This window comes from Belonocnema kinseyi, chromosome 10 (genome assembly GCF_010883055.1).
Source record: "Belonocnema kinseyi isolate 2016_QV_RU_SX_M_011 chromosome 10, B_treatae_v1, whole genome shotgun sequence".
NCBI classification, from domain to species: Eukaryota; Metazoa; Arthropoda; class Insecta; order Hymenoptera; family Cynipidae; genus Belonocnema; species Belonocnema kinseyi.
The window spans coordinates 97,949,567-97,965,129 of NC_046666.1; the positions used below are offsets into that span (position 1 = coordinate 97,949,567).

The window sequence follows — 15,563 nt, forward strand, 5'->3', positions numbered from 1 at the left end:
AGCTCCAAGGAGATTATGTTGAAAAATAAAAAAAAATTTACCCAAAAAAAATTGTTTTTATACTTCATTCTAAGGACTTATTGAACTACCCTCGTACATATAATTTTAGAAAAAGTTTGACCATGTTATCCGGCAAGGGGAAAAGGTGTCTCAATTCAAAAGGTCGTCACCCAGCCAATAAATTTTATTATTTTCTAGAATTTGGGAAGTCATATCTTGTAAATTGGACTTCACAGTTTTTCAACCGATTTCCACGTTTTGAGACCCCCTGAAGCCGAAAATCAAGTTTTGGCGATAGACTTTGTATGCCCGTCCGTCTGTCCGTTCGTAACCATGATAACTCTTAATAAAATAAACCGATCAAATCGAGCTTTGATATATTTATTGGTTTTAAAAGAAAGAACGATTTCGTTAACCCGCTATTTTGGATGAAAATTAAAAAAAAAACAACGATTGTAGTCTGGATGTTAGGGGATTTTTTGAATTTTTTTCGATTTTTCAATATTTTAGGGGTTGAAAACAGGGGTGTTCCGGATGAGATAGGGAAATCAAACTTTTTTTAGTGTCTTTGGACATCAGATGGAACCACTCTGAAGCATAACATTTTAGGTCTGGAAGTGATGGGATTAAAATTTTTTTTTTAATTTTTCAATATTTTAGGATATGAAAAGGATGGTGTTCTGGATGAGATAGGGAAATTCAACTTTTTTTAGTATGTTTAGTCATCAGATGGAACCATTCTGAAGCATAATATTTTAGGTCTGGATGTTATGGGATTTTTTCGATTTTTCATTATGTTAGGGGTTGAAAACGAGGGTGTTCCGTATGAGATAGGGTAATGAAACTTTTTTTAGAATCTTTGGTCATCAAATAGAACGATTCTATCGGCCAGTAATTTTTGACAGTTTTATTTTTCTTAATCCATTTTCGGACTAAATGGTCTAAAATTTCTTAATATATGAATAAATAAAAAAAACACAAAATATTTGAGTATTTGGGTATTTTTCAACGTATCGTACCAAAATCTGTCACTCGCTCTCGGTATATAGCGAATGAGCGTGCGAGGAGAAGTCACGAAGTAAGCGTGAAGAAGTAAAAATTTTTTTGGCAAATTAGTTTGAACAATAATTGTTTAAACATTTTTTTGTTTAACTTAAACATTCAAGTTTTTCAATTTTTTTTGTAACTGAACACTTTCAATTTGAAATTACCTACATTAAAATACAATGAGACCCTCCGATAGCTCTCCCTTCTATAGCCTTTCCGAGAATTAACGCCGAGGTGCGTGGGGTATGTGAAGGTCAGTTCGGCGTGAACAAACAAAAGCATTTTCAACCGAAGCGGCTGCCTATTGAGTTATTTCCCCAGCACTGCCAGCCCCAAAACCGGCGCAATAGAAGAGTTTCAATGAAATTTTAATTTTATGTCATTTCAAATTATTAATTATCTAAAATTCCACACATTCACTTCCAAGTAATTTTTTTTTATACAACAATATTGTACTGGTAATTAAACTTTTATTCGCATGAACCGCCTCGTCACAGATGATACATACATATGCACACACGTGTGTGTGTATGTATATATATATATATATGGTGAATCAAGATTGTCGGGTTCTGGGGGGGGGGCTTCAGCCGTCATAGCTCCCTCTCTAGAACCGCCATGATCTTGTGTCGTTTTTACAAAAATTTACCCTTTTTCAAGTATGCCAAACAAGGGTTAAAACAAAACTTACAATGCAGGGGCGTTGAGAGCGTATTGAATTTTGTCATAAATGCCGACTCAATAAGTGTAATTTTCCGACTGTGATGATCTTACATTTCACACGAAGCCTTGTAGCACTTCGCTGCGATTTTGATTTTCCGGCTAGTTAATATTTTTTGCCGACTAGCCAATTTAATTAGTTGAATTATCCAAAAATCCTGAAAATGCCTACTCAGCACGACCATTGGGGGAGGGGGGGAGTCACGACCCACACATCAACTCGCTAAGCCACTTCTACAAGGTCTGTCGAAAAAAGATGAATAGCATATTTGTAGTTTTTCTTTGGCTGAGCAAATTTTGTATTTTAATTGTTTCCATACCTTGTGTCGTTTCTACAAAAATTATTATTTTTTAATGTTTTTTTTTTACGAATAAAACACAACCTATACGTCTTATCCAAAACGATTAATAAAAAATTTGTAGTTCTTTTTTAATTGAACAATTTTTAAGAATAACAATAGACTCTACGACACTTCTCTCTAAGAGACTTCTCGTTTTCCGATTTCCCCCTTTTTAAATAGAATTTCAATGGAGCCGCCAAGAAAAAAAAGGAAAAAAAGTTAATAGCTCACAGCTGGAACATTTGAAAACGACATTTTCAGGAACTTAACTTCATAAAATCACTCATTTGAAATCCTGAAATTTTCATATTGTCTCGCTTTCGAAAAAGTAATTCAAAATTTCAAACTTAGCATCGGTAATTAATCTTGAAATTTCAAAAATTTGCGTTCTTATATTAACAATTATCTTCTTCAAGATGGTTTTAAATATTCTTTCCGGCGGCTGTTACCACCCTGAAAAAACTTGTTCTATAACAAAGTAAATTAAAAGTATTTTTAACTCGAAGAAAAAACTGTATAAAGGCGGTCATTTCGACGATTTTCTGATTTTCATACACTAGGGGTGGTTTTAACTATTCTTTCCGGCGGCTCTTATCCCCCTGAAAAAACTTGTTCTATAACAAGGTAAATTAACACTATCTTTTATTGGATAAAAAAGACCTAACATTGTATGCTTCAGAATGGTTCCATTTAATGTCAAAAGACACTAAAAAAAGTTGTATTACCCTCTCTCATCTGAAACACCCTCGTTTTCAACCCCGAGCATAATGAAAAATCGGAAAAAATTTCCTAACATCCAGGCCTAAAATGTTATCTTTCAGAATGGTTCCATTTGGTGTCAAAAGACACTAAAAAAAGTTTCATTCCCCTGTGTCATCCGAGACACCCTCGATTTGAACCCCTAACATAATGAAAAACTGATAAAAATTCTTTTAAAAATTCCCTAACATCCAGACCTAAAGTTGTATGCTTCAGAGTGATTCCATTTTGTGTCAAAACACACCAATAAAAGTTTCATTCACCTATCTCATCCGGAACAGCCTCGTTTTCAACCCCTAACATAATGAAAAACTGAAGAAAACCTTTAAAAATCCCCTGACATCCAGACCTAAAATTGTATGCTTCAGAATGGTTCTATTTGATGTCAAAAGACACTAAAAAAGTTTAATTTTCCTATTTGTTATAATATATATTAAGGGTGGGTTTTCAGTGTTAGGGGTGGATTTTGGAAAATAATTCTTTTTTTTTCGAAAGCATTAAATGAGCTCTTAATTATGTAATAGGACGTAACTCGATTCAACGTTTATTTCACATGGGGTTCAGTCTATTTAACGTTAAGCTAGCATAACCGCAGGTGTTTAAAAAAATAGTGGGACATTTTATTTAGTAATAGGGCCTTAAGTGAGCCTTTAATTATTGTACGGTGAGTGAGCATTTTCGGCAGGACCTCTAAAAACAATCTTTATGATATGAAGACGTAGAATGTTATAAATGAAAGGTTTGATTGTCGATATTTGAAAATATAAAAACGTCAAAAATCCTCTTATTTTATCCCACGAATTATAGAGTGGGTGAGAATTTTCGGCAGGATCTCTAAAAACCGCCCTTACTAATGACCCTACATAATGATTTTGTACACTATAAACTTTATACTGAAAACTCTCTATCCCAGAAATGTTATGCTAAAAACTTTGTATACTATTAACTTTTTACTGAAACCTTTGTACACTAAAAACTTTTTGCTAAAAAATTACATGACGCAAAAATAAATGTTTATAAAAAATTGTCCTATTTTTTATTATTACCACATTATATTTTTTATTATAACCACATTATATATAAACCAAGATATAAATCATCATATCACCAAGATATAAAACAAGTACAAACAACAAAAATTTTTCCGGAATCGATTAAAAATTTTTTTTTTAAATATAAATAAATTTACCTTATAAAAATAAATTAAAGTTTCACATTTATAATAAAAGATAAAGTTAAAAAATTCTACTAGTCAGAGAATGAAATTTCACGTTAACACATCGTCTGTGAGGAGAAGAACGCTCGAAACGGGTAAAACTCTTGTCCAAGTCAAGAAAGTGGGGATGGAAATTTTTTCCCGAAAATTTTAGTTTTCGTTTACTGCGTCACTAATGGGCCTATTGTTATTCTCCAGAAAAAATAGATTTAAATAACTTTTCAAAGAATAAAAAAAAACAATCAATTAATTGATATGACTGAATTCGTAGCAATTTTTGAAAATTTTCAGATTTTATCCCGCCTTTCTAAGGGCCATCCATATAACACGTGGACACTTGGGGGGGGGGGGGGGGGGCAAATTCCACACTTGTCCACGAGGGGGGCCGGGGGGAGGCTAGAATCCACGTGGACACACATAAATCTGTGGGAAATAAACTGAAATGAGACAAGGTATACTCTAGGTCTAGGAATACTCGAACTTTTATATTATGCTCACGCAAAATATAATTTTTATTTTTGTTTTAATGATCATTTTTTTCACGACTTTTTCTTTGAAATTCAAATGACGTTTTTTCACTCGAATTTTTGACCCGTTTAACGATAAATTGTTGCAAAATGCACCAACAGCTGTTAGTCAGCCAACGAATTTCGAACTGTTGACTATGAAAATAAAAGGATCCGAAATTTTAGTGAGTACTAAAATGATGTCCATAGAATTGTCGCTAGCTCCCGGACTACAAGAAGTCCAAAAGGAGCGATGATCAACATAAATTATGGATCTTCAACTGAAAAAGTATTTGAATTTTATGCAAAAAAGATAAGTTTTCAACTAAAACAATGAATCTTTAACTGAAATAGTTTATTTTCAACAACAAAAATTAATTTTTACTAGAAAAAGATAAATTGTAAACCAAAACTGAAATAATTACTTTCGAGATTAAAAAATAATTGTTGAACCAAAAGATGAATTTTTAACTAAAATTATGGAATATTTAACTGGAACAATAGTTACATTTATAATTCAAAAGAATAATAATTTTCAACTAAAAAAAAAATCAACAAAATACTTAAATTTAAGGAAAAAAATTCCTTTTTTTACTAAGAAAAAAACAAGTTTTCAATCAAACAGCTTATTTTTCAACAAAGTAATTTCTAACAAAAGAGTTGAACTTTCAGCCAAGTAATTTTATTTCCAACCTAAGAGGTGAATTTTTGACTAAAATTATTATTATTTAATTAGAATACTTACATTTTCAACTAAAAAGAAGAATTTTTAAACAAGGAGAGTAGATTTCAAAAGAGAATTTACTAAGTTAACTGGAATCTTTTTTGGATGAAAACTCAACTTTTTTTGTAATAAAAAATTCTTTTGCTTTATGATCAATTTCATATTTTTTAATGAAAATGCAACTATTTGCTAGAGAATTCAACAATTTTGTTAAAAAGTCATCTTTTCTGGTTAAAAGTTCGTCTTTTTGGATAGAAAATTCAATTTTTTGATGGAAAATGATTTTTTGTTAAAAAAATCATAGTTTGATCATGAAAACTCGACTAAAATCTTTTTCAAAAGAAAATTCAACTATTTTTTTGAACATTTATCTTTTTGATTCAAAACTTCATCTGTTACAGAAAAAAATTTCATTTTTTGTATGAAAATGCAACTTTTCGATTAAAAATCGTTCTTCTTTGCTTGATAATTCAATTAATTTGTTTAAAACATTTGGTTAAATTGCTTTATTAACAAATCGCGTTTTTGTTAAACATTTATATTTTAAGTTGAAAAGTTATCTCGTTGATTAAAAGTATCTTGTTATAAATTAATCTTTTTTAATGAAAAATTCAACCAGTTATGTCAAAGTTAAACTACATTGCGAATTTTTTTTTATTGAAGGCTTATGTCTGGTTGATAATTTAACTGTTTAGAGGAAAATACTTTTTTTTCTTATTATTTAGAATTCACTTTTTAACAGAAAATGGAACTTTTCCATTTTTTGAGATTGATATTTTTTAGTTAAAGATTCACGTTTTTTTTAGTTTGAATTTTTTTTTTGCGTAAAAATGCATCAGTTTTGTTTTTTGTTTTCTGGTTTGAACGTTCAATAATTTAGATAAACTTTTATTTATTTTTTGAGTGAAAAATCTTTATTTGTTGGAAATTCGTCTTTTTGGTTTTAAAATTCTTTTCTTTTGCTGTATAAATTTAATTCTTTTTTGATTAAAATCAAAACTACGACACTTTTTTGGTGACAATTTATCTTTTCAGGTTGAATATTCAAATATTATGTTAAACATTGAATTATTCTGTTAAAGAGGTATCTTTTAAAGTAGAAAACACTTTTTTTTAAATAAATTAATATATTTGAAAATTTTTAATTTGTAAATAAAGCACTGTAATTCCTGAATATGCCTGAGCTAGAAAATAATGTATATTCAACCGCTGATATAACCTGAACAATAAAAATCTTAAATTCTTTTAAATTCTCCTAAATTCTGTCATATTTTCGGTTATATAACCTGAACTTAAATTCTCGGGAATTTAAGAACTCTACTCAAGCTGCTAGCGGCAAGACGACTCACCTACGGGCTCAAGCGAGAGTCTCGGAACCGATTCATAATACTGTTCACCGGCGCCAAAAATAAAAACTAATCAAGTAAGCAGGTAATATCAAAGTATTATTAATCAATAAAAAATATTTCATAATGTCAAATAATTTATTCATTCAATATTATGCACGAAAATTATTTTACATTGTACAATATCATTTATTTATTCGTTATACATTGATATTACCTGATTACTTGATTCGTTATTATTTTTGGCGCCGGTGAACTGTATTGTGAATCAGTTCTGACTCTCGCTACAGTCCGTGCGCGAGTCGCTTAGCCGCTAAAAACTTGAAACGTTAATAATTTCTCCAAAAATTGTTATGAAAAAATCAAAAACCTGATTGACTAGCACGAGTTGCAGTGAAAAACAAATTAAAAATGATTTTCTTTTAAAAAGTTAGTTTTTGGCTTTAATTGGAAAACTAAACAAAATACAACTTTTTTCCTGGGTGAAAAAGATGCGCAATGAAATTCTAGATCTAGATATAGTACTTAAATATAAAAATTCGTAAATGTTAAAAGGCTTCCAGGGATCCGAGCGCTCGAACACACGGAGAATTATTGTCCGCGGACCGAATGTTAAGAATTGTTTAAATTTGAGTGGCGACAGTCAATATCCTTAGAGAATTTTATTACGCATATTTTTTGTATGGCAACCAAATTCGAAGGTTGTTTCGTTTTTTAAATATTTAAAGAAAACGGAATTAACTGTCATAAACAATGAAAACATTTTGACTTTTCAAATATTTTATTTTTCGTTTTTTGTAAACGTTGGGAACTTCAGACTCATCCAAATTTGACTGGCAGGCTATGAAACATAAAAAATGACAGGATGGCAATTAGAACCTTCATTTTAGTATTCTTAAAACCCATAGGTGATGATTGTTTAGGTGCAAATAAACAACAAGAAGTTTGACTGCCAACTCCTGAGTGATGCCAAAGTTGACTGGCAAGCTGTCAAAAATGTCAAAAATTTGAGTGAAAAAACGTCATTTTAATGCTCTTGAAAGCCATTGGGGATGATTTTTTAGGTGCAAAGAACTAACACAAATTTTAACTGCAGCTTTTGAGTGGTGCCAAACTTGACTGAAAGGCTGTCAAACATATAAAAAATGACAGGATGACAATTCGAACCTTCATTTTAGTACTCTTGAAACCCATTGGGGATGATTGTTTAGGTGCAAAAAACTAACAAGAAGTTTGACTGGCAGCTCCTGAGTTCGTGCCAAAGTTGACTGGCAGACTTTCAAACATTTCAAAAATTCAAATGAAAAAAACATAATTTTAGTACTCTTCAAACCCACGTGGAATGATTGTTTGACTGCTAAAAACTAACAAGAAGTTTAACTGGCAGCTCCTGAGTGGTCCCAATGTTGACTTGCAGGCTGTCAAACATGTCAAAAATTCGAGTGAAAAAACGTCTATTTAGTACTCTTGAAACCCATTGGGAATGATTGTATAGGTGTAGATAACCAACAAGAAGTTTGACTGGCAGCTCCTGAGTAATGCCAAAGTTGACATAAGATATGAGGATGAAAGTTTTTTGCTGATCTTTTGGCACCAATTGAAAATCATATCAGCAAAAACCTGGCGTATTTTTCAACTAGACTGACTTTATTGAATTTTAAAAATATTTAGGGGTCAGTGGGCTGAGTTCCACATGAGATATGGGGATGAAACATTTTATCTCCTCGTTTGAAACCATTGAAAAATCGTATCAGAAATAATCTGTCGTATTTTTTAAAAGGGCTGATCTTATTTAATTTTCAAAATATTTAGGGGTGAGTTCCACATAAAATATGGGAATGAAACTTTTTTATGCACTTTTGGCAACAATTGAAAACAGTAACAACAAATAACCTGGCATATTTTTTTATTAGGCTGGTTTTATTGAATCCTCAAAATATTTAGGGGGGAGTGGGGTGAGTTCTAGATGAAACATGGGGATGAATCCTTTTTTCTGCTCTTTTGGCACTATTTGAAAAGCAGTTCAGCAAAACCCTAGCGTATTTTTTAATGAGACTGACTTTATGGAATTCTAAAAATATTTAGGGGTGAGTTCCACATGATATGGGGATGAAACTTTTTTTCTACTCTTTTGGTAACAATTGAAAACCGTATCAACAATAGTCTGGCGTATTTTTTAATTAGACTAATTTTACTCTATTTTCGGAAAATTTAGGGGCGAGTGGGGTTTTGGCACCAATTGAAAATCATATCAGCAAAAACCTGGCGTGTTTTTTTAATGAGACTGACTTTATGGAATTTTAAAAATTCTTTGGGATGAGTTGGGTGAATTCCAGATGAGATATGGGGATAAAACTTTTTTGCTGCTCTTTTAGCACCAATTAAAAACCGTATCAACAATAACCTGGCAAATTTTTTTAATTAGCTGGTTTTATTGAATCTTCAAAATATTTAGGGGTGAGTTCCAGACGAGATATGGGGATGAAACTTTTTTTTGTTCTTTTGGCAACAATTGAAAACAGTAACAACAAATAACCTGGCGTATTTTTTAATTAGGCTGGTTCTATTGAATCCTCAAAATATTTAGGGGGGAGTGGGGTAAGTTCCAGATGAGATATGGGGATGAAACCTTTTTTCTGCTCTTTTGGCAACAATTAAAAACCGTATCAACAATAACCTGGCGAATTTTTTAAATAGGCTGGTTTTATTGAATCTTCTTAATATTTAGGGGTGAGTTCCAGATGAGACATGGAGATGAAACTTATTTGTTGCTCTTTTAGCACCAATTGAAAACCATACCAACAAAAACCTAGAGTTTTTTTTAAAACACTGATTTAATTGAATTTTCCAAATATTTAGGAGTGAGTGGGGTGAGTTCCACATGAGAAATGGGGATGAAACTTTTTTTTTCTCTTTTGGCATCAACTGAAAACCATATTAACAATAACCTGGGGTATTGTTTAATTAGGCTAATTTTATTGAATTTTCAAAATATTTAGGGGTGCGTGGGATGAATTCCAAATGAGATATGGGGATGTAACTTTTTTGCTGCTCTTTTGGCATCAACTAACAACCACATCAAAAATAACCTGGCGTATTTTTGAATACGGCTGACTTTATTAAATTTTCAAAATATTTAGGGGTGAGTGGGGTGAGTTCCACATCAGATATGAGGATGAAACTTTTTTCTGCTCTTTTGGTAACAATTGAAAACCGTATCAACAATAACCTGGTTAACTTTTTTAATACGCATTTTTTATTGAATCTTCTAAATATTTAGGGGTGAGTTCCAGATGAGATGAAACTTTTTGACTGCTCTTTTAGCACCAATTGAAAACCATATCAGCAAAAACTTAGCGTATTTTTTAAATATACTGACTTTATTGAATTTTCAAAATATTTAGGGGTGAGTTCCACATAAGATATGGGAATTAAACTTTCTTGCTGCTCTTTTAGCACCAATTGAAAATCATATCAGCAAAAACCTAGCGCATTTTTTTAATAGACTGATTTTATTGAATATTCCAAATATTTAGGGGTGAGTGGTGTGAGTTCCAAATGAGATATGGGAATGCAACCTTTTTTCTGCTCTTTTGGCAACAATTGAAAACCGTATCAACAACAACCTGGCGTATTTTTCGATTAGGCTAATTTTACTGAATTTTCGGAAAATTTAGGGGCGAGTGGGGTGTATTCCACATTGGACATGGAGATGAAAATTTTTTGCTGCTCTTTTGGCACCATCTGAAAACCGTATCAACAATAACTTGGGGATGAAAGTTTTTTGCTGCTCTTTTGGCACCAATTGAAAAACATATCAGCAATAACCTGGCGTATTTTTTAATAGGGCGGACTTTATTGAATTTTCAAAATATTTAGGGGAGAGTGGGGTGAGTTGCACAAAAGATATGTGGATGAGAATTTTTTGCTGCTCTTTTGGCATCAACTGAAAACCATATCATCAATAACCTGGCGTATTTTTTAATAGGGCTGACTTTATTAAATCTTCAAAATATTTAGGGGTGAGTGAGGTGAGTTCCAGATGAGATATGGGGATGCAGATTTTCTGCTGCTCATTTGGCACCAATTGAAAACAATATCAACAATAACCTGGCGTATTTTTTAATAGGGCTGACTTTATTGAATCTTCAAAATATTTAGGGGTGAGTGAGGTGAGTTCCAGATGAGATATAGGGATGCAAATTTTCTGCTGCTCATTTGGCACCAATTGAAAACAATATGAACAAACCCCTAGCTTATTTTTTAAGCACACTGATTTTATTGTATTTTCAAAATGTTTAGGAGTGAGTGAAGGGAGTTCCAGATGAGATATGGGGATGCAAATTTTCTGCTGCTCTTTTGGCACTAATTGAAAACAATAGCAGCAAAAACCTAGCGTATTTTTTAACCACGCTGACTTTATTGAATCTTCCAAATATTTAGGGGTGAGTGAGGTGGGTTCCACATGAGATACGGGGATGAAAATTTTCTGCTGCTCTTTTGGCACCAATTGAAAACCATATTAGCAAAAGCCTAGCGTATTTTGTGACCAGACTGATTTTATTTAATTTTTAGAATGTTTAGGGGTGATTGGGGTGAGTTCCACATGAGATATGGGGATGAAACTTGTTTGCTGCTCTTTTGAAACCAATTGAAAAACATATCAGCGAAAACCTGGCCTATTTTTGAACTAGACTGATTTTATTGAATTTTAAAAATATTTAGTCGTGATTTTAAAGTATCACATTAATTGTCAACAATTGCAGTAAAATTCCCACGTTAAATCACTGGTATTTTTATGTCCACTGATTAATGCAGTAATTTTCAACCACTTTTTTTTACAGTGTAGTCACTTTATAGGCCCAATACAAAACAGCAAGCTCGTAACAATAAACAACAAAACACAATCTAAATTGAAAAATATTTTGAAATATGAAGGTGGAGTCTACATTGCCGACGCCGGCAACATTGTTAGTTGCCGGCTGCTTTTTGCGAAGAGAAAAATACGAAGTAAAAGCGAATTACGTATACAGTCATGCAAATACCTGAAAGTATGATTTTCAAGGTCAAAACTGATCAAAATCATGTTTGTAAAAAGAAAAATCGAAATACTCGATACTCGAAAAGAGTTAGGGTCCTGTTCATATTCTAGCAGTGATATGAAAAACGAGTGGGACTGCTGGACAGGTGGAGGTTTTGAATAGGGGTGGGTGTCACCGAATGCAAACTATCCAAAAAGTGGTATAAAAAACCGATAAAAAAGGTTATGTATAAAAAATAAGTGCAAAAAAAACGTACAGTAACGGTAAAAATAAATTATTATAACATAAATCATTCCTAAAGCCGAGAGCCTAGGCAAACAATCCATTATATCGATTAAATTACAAGAATTATGTACAATAAAATATATGACATTATTTGTGACTAATCACAGGAATGCATTCTAGCCTCGCCACAAGACGTTGGCAAGAGTTAGGAGCCAACATTATTCATGTGACCAATCACAGGGGTGCCTGTCTGCCCCCACTCGGCGTTGGAAAAGGGGTAGGAGTGCGACCTTACAATATTTTGTGTGACTAGTCAAAGGAGTCCTTGCCCGCCCCCAAAAGGCGTTGGAAAATGGGTAGGGGTGCGACCAAAATTATTTCTGACCAGTCACAGGGGTGCATTTCCGCCCCCCACGCGACGTCAATAATAATTCTTGAGTCGCAAATGGTCGATATTGTGTGATGTGTACATAGAACGTTTCGTTAAACGCTTCAAAAGCCAAAAACTATCAAAATAACTCCTCAATTACATGGCCTTACTCTAAAATGCGTAAAAGTCCCTTTCGTCTGCTTGAAATGTGTTTTTGTCGGTGTTTTCATATCCAGGTTTGTAATCAGCGCAACAGCATACATCAGTATACGATTTAAAAAAATGTTTGAAAAAAATGGAAAAGGAAAAAAAAGCCGGCAACTAACATGTTACCGACGCCGGCAGGCTAGCCCCTACAAAATATGAAGACTTAAAAATTAACGTTTTAAAATTTAAGCTTTGACAACTGAAAAATTTTATTTGGTTTTTTTCCCTCATTTATTTTGACAAATTCAAACCTTTAAACATAAACAATATAGCATTTCAAGTCAAAGGTTAAAAAATATGCAATAATTGTATAAAATCGAATATGTATGTGGTTGAAGTTCTGAACGTTCAAATGAACGAATTTGGATAAACTAATATGCAAAATTCAAAAAAATGTTTCAAATAAAAGTTGTAGATCTCATCGAAATACACATTTTTCATAGAAATGATTGTTTCCGAGAAACTCAGCAAAATGAAAGTGACAGAAGTCTATAACCCCATGAGGCGTTGGAAAAGTGGTAGGGGTGTGATCTTACATTATTTCTATGACCAGTCTCAGGGGTGCCTTCCCGTTCCCCACGGGGTGTTGGAAAAGGGGCAGGGATAATCAAATCTAAAAAAAATATGCTCTTCAAAATAATCCAACCTTCTCGCGGTGAAGAGCGTGAGCAGGCAATAAACCGATACTAATGGATTTACCACTGATTTTCTGGGAAACTATCATTCCCATAAAATAATACTTGCAACAAAAAATGTGTATTTCGATGAGATCTACAACTTTGATTGAAAACATTTTTTTCAATGTTGCATATTAGCTGAGATAAACTTTTAAAAAACCATGATTTTTATGGTTTTTTGGATGATTTCACCATGAAAATCAAATTCTGCTCCAATTTTCACTATCGTATTCGTAATCAGCGCGTCAAAATACATAAGTATACGAAGTGCGAAGAAAATCGGGCATATCCACTTTTTGAAGTACACCCACGAATTTTTTTATTGATGACTTTGCAAATCTGGAACAGTGCTAAAATGTTTGTTAATTTATATTGGAAATAATTTATTATTAAAAAGAATTATAATGCATAATTTAAATTGCGGTTATTGTAGAATGTTAAATTGAACAATATAATTCGATCTGTTTTTGCCCTATTTTGCTAATATCTTCGTAAAAACTAATTTGTTCTATAAAGTGTATTAGAAAAATAGTTTTTATTTTTTAATTACTACTTAATAAAATGATAAGTATTCTCAAAAACAGATATATTACAGAAATAAAGTTTTATTCCATGTATTTGGCCCATTGCCTTCCCCCTGAGCATTTAACGAAGTGAAGTTAGCCGATGGTAGAAGTTAAAATACCTAAACCGATGAATTTGTTCGAAATTTAAGTAGACACTAATCACAAAACTGTGTATGGCCTATAACGAATATTTCAAACTTGAGTTTTTTGAAAACGGCGAACAAATTTTTCTTCTCCCCTTGTTAATGTGCTTGTTGCTCTTGATTGTATGCCAATTTGTGTGTACATTTACAAATTAATATTCCTAATTTTTTGATAAAATAGTCAAATTTAGTTAAATTTGAACAAGATTTTTCAGGAAAAGAAGGTTCCTTGATGTCGAAATTTTCCGGATTAAAATATTTAAGTCCGGCAAAAAATGTCGGATATGTATACACATCGATAATTTAAATGAAAGTAAATATTCTATTCTTGAAAATTTTCTGGATGAATAGCCGTTCCGAGACAGGTGGGCTATTCGTCCAGAATTCCGGTCGAATAGACACTCCGAAAAACTAAGCATCTCTCAAAAAATCAATAAAACCGGTATAAATGTATAGTTAACGTCTTGAAAATAGACATTCAAATTTGAATTATTTTTAGTTAGAGAAGGTACCAAATATTGAACAGTTCAATTTTAACAACATCCAAATTAAAAAATGTTCTTGAACTATCAACGCAACTCGTGCATTGTAACTACAGTGACTAGAATGTGGCGTTTCTTCGTTTTCAATAATAAAGTGGAAAAAACAATGAAAATGAGGAAATTACAAGTATTTGGACAAACTCTTCAGTGGAGAAACAAATCTGAAAACGTATTTGTGGCATCGTTACGAAAATATCTATTTCCGTGTCTTAAAGATATGTCCTGATCGTAGGAGATTCGGGGATCTTAACAGGATGTCACAATACATTTACCGAAGATTAGACATTTGTAACTTATAAACCCATGCCTAATAAACCATCTTAAATAAGCAGAATGGTAATTCTGAGATCTTAAGAACAACGTTCGTCATCCCTTTATAATCTTGGTGTCGAGTTTGGTAGCATTTCGCAAATGCAAAAATATATATATATATATATATAAATCAAAGGCCTAGGCATGCAGTGACTCACTCTGGTAAGCGCGAGCGCGATGTTTTTCCTCGGGGCAGGTCCATCATTATCCTTAGTATTGCCACAGCAAATCACGGGCTCAATCGTATCACTCATAATTCTCACAAGCAACAAACGAACGAAATTTTATTCTGAACTAGCACTTCTAAAACACATCACGACGCGATACGTCAGGACACTGCTAGGGCGGATTCGTCGAGGATCATCGCCTTTTTGCTCGCAAACTGCTGTGAATCGAATGCGAGGCGAAACCCATTATTTTCGTTTGCAGTGAATCCTGCCGATGACTCCTCCCTTTTCCCTTCATGTGCCTACTCGCCGCCTGTTTCCTTGCCTACCACAATATTTGACATCACTATTTATCAGTTTCCAGCGATGACCTCCCGACTTTACGCCGATGTCATACTTTCTATACATACGTACACACATGCATATGCATCCATGCAATGAACACTGCTTCCAGCGCCATCTACGCAATTAAGCCAGACAGCTGCCATCAGGGTTGAGAAGGGTGATCAATTTAAAAAGGAGTTACTGGAGGATTTATGAGTCAAAAATCTAATAGATTAGATCAATTATAATAGGAATAGCATGTGGAAAAGGTTCTTAATTGTCAATGTTTCACTATTCCTAAGTAAAATGCATAGGTAAATAGTTCTAGA

At 32.8% G+C, this 15,563-nt stretch overlaps 1 protein-coding gene across 1 annotated transcript in view; it reads right to left on the reverse strand.

Moving 5' to 3' along the window:
* The window catches only part of LOC117181384 (insulin-like growth factor-binding protein complex acid labile subunit), a 57,625-nt gene extending 42,318 nt beyond the window's left edge, over positions 1-15,307 (reverse strand). The window contains 1 exon segment of the mRNA XM_033373987.1: positions 14,902-15,307. Coding sequence (XP_033229878.1) covers positions 14,902-14,997 — 96 coding nt within the window. The 5' untranslated portion in view covers positions 14,998-15,307.
* Between the last annotated feature and the right edge of the window lie 256 nt (positions 15,308-15,563).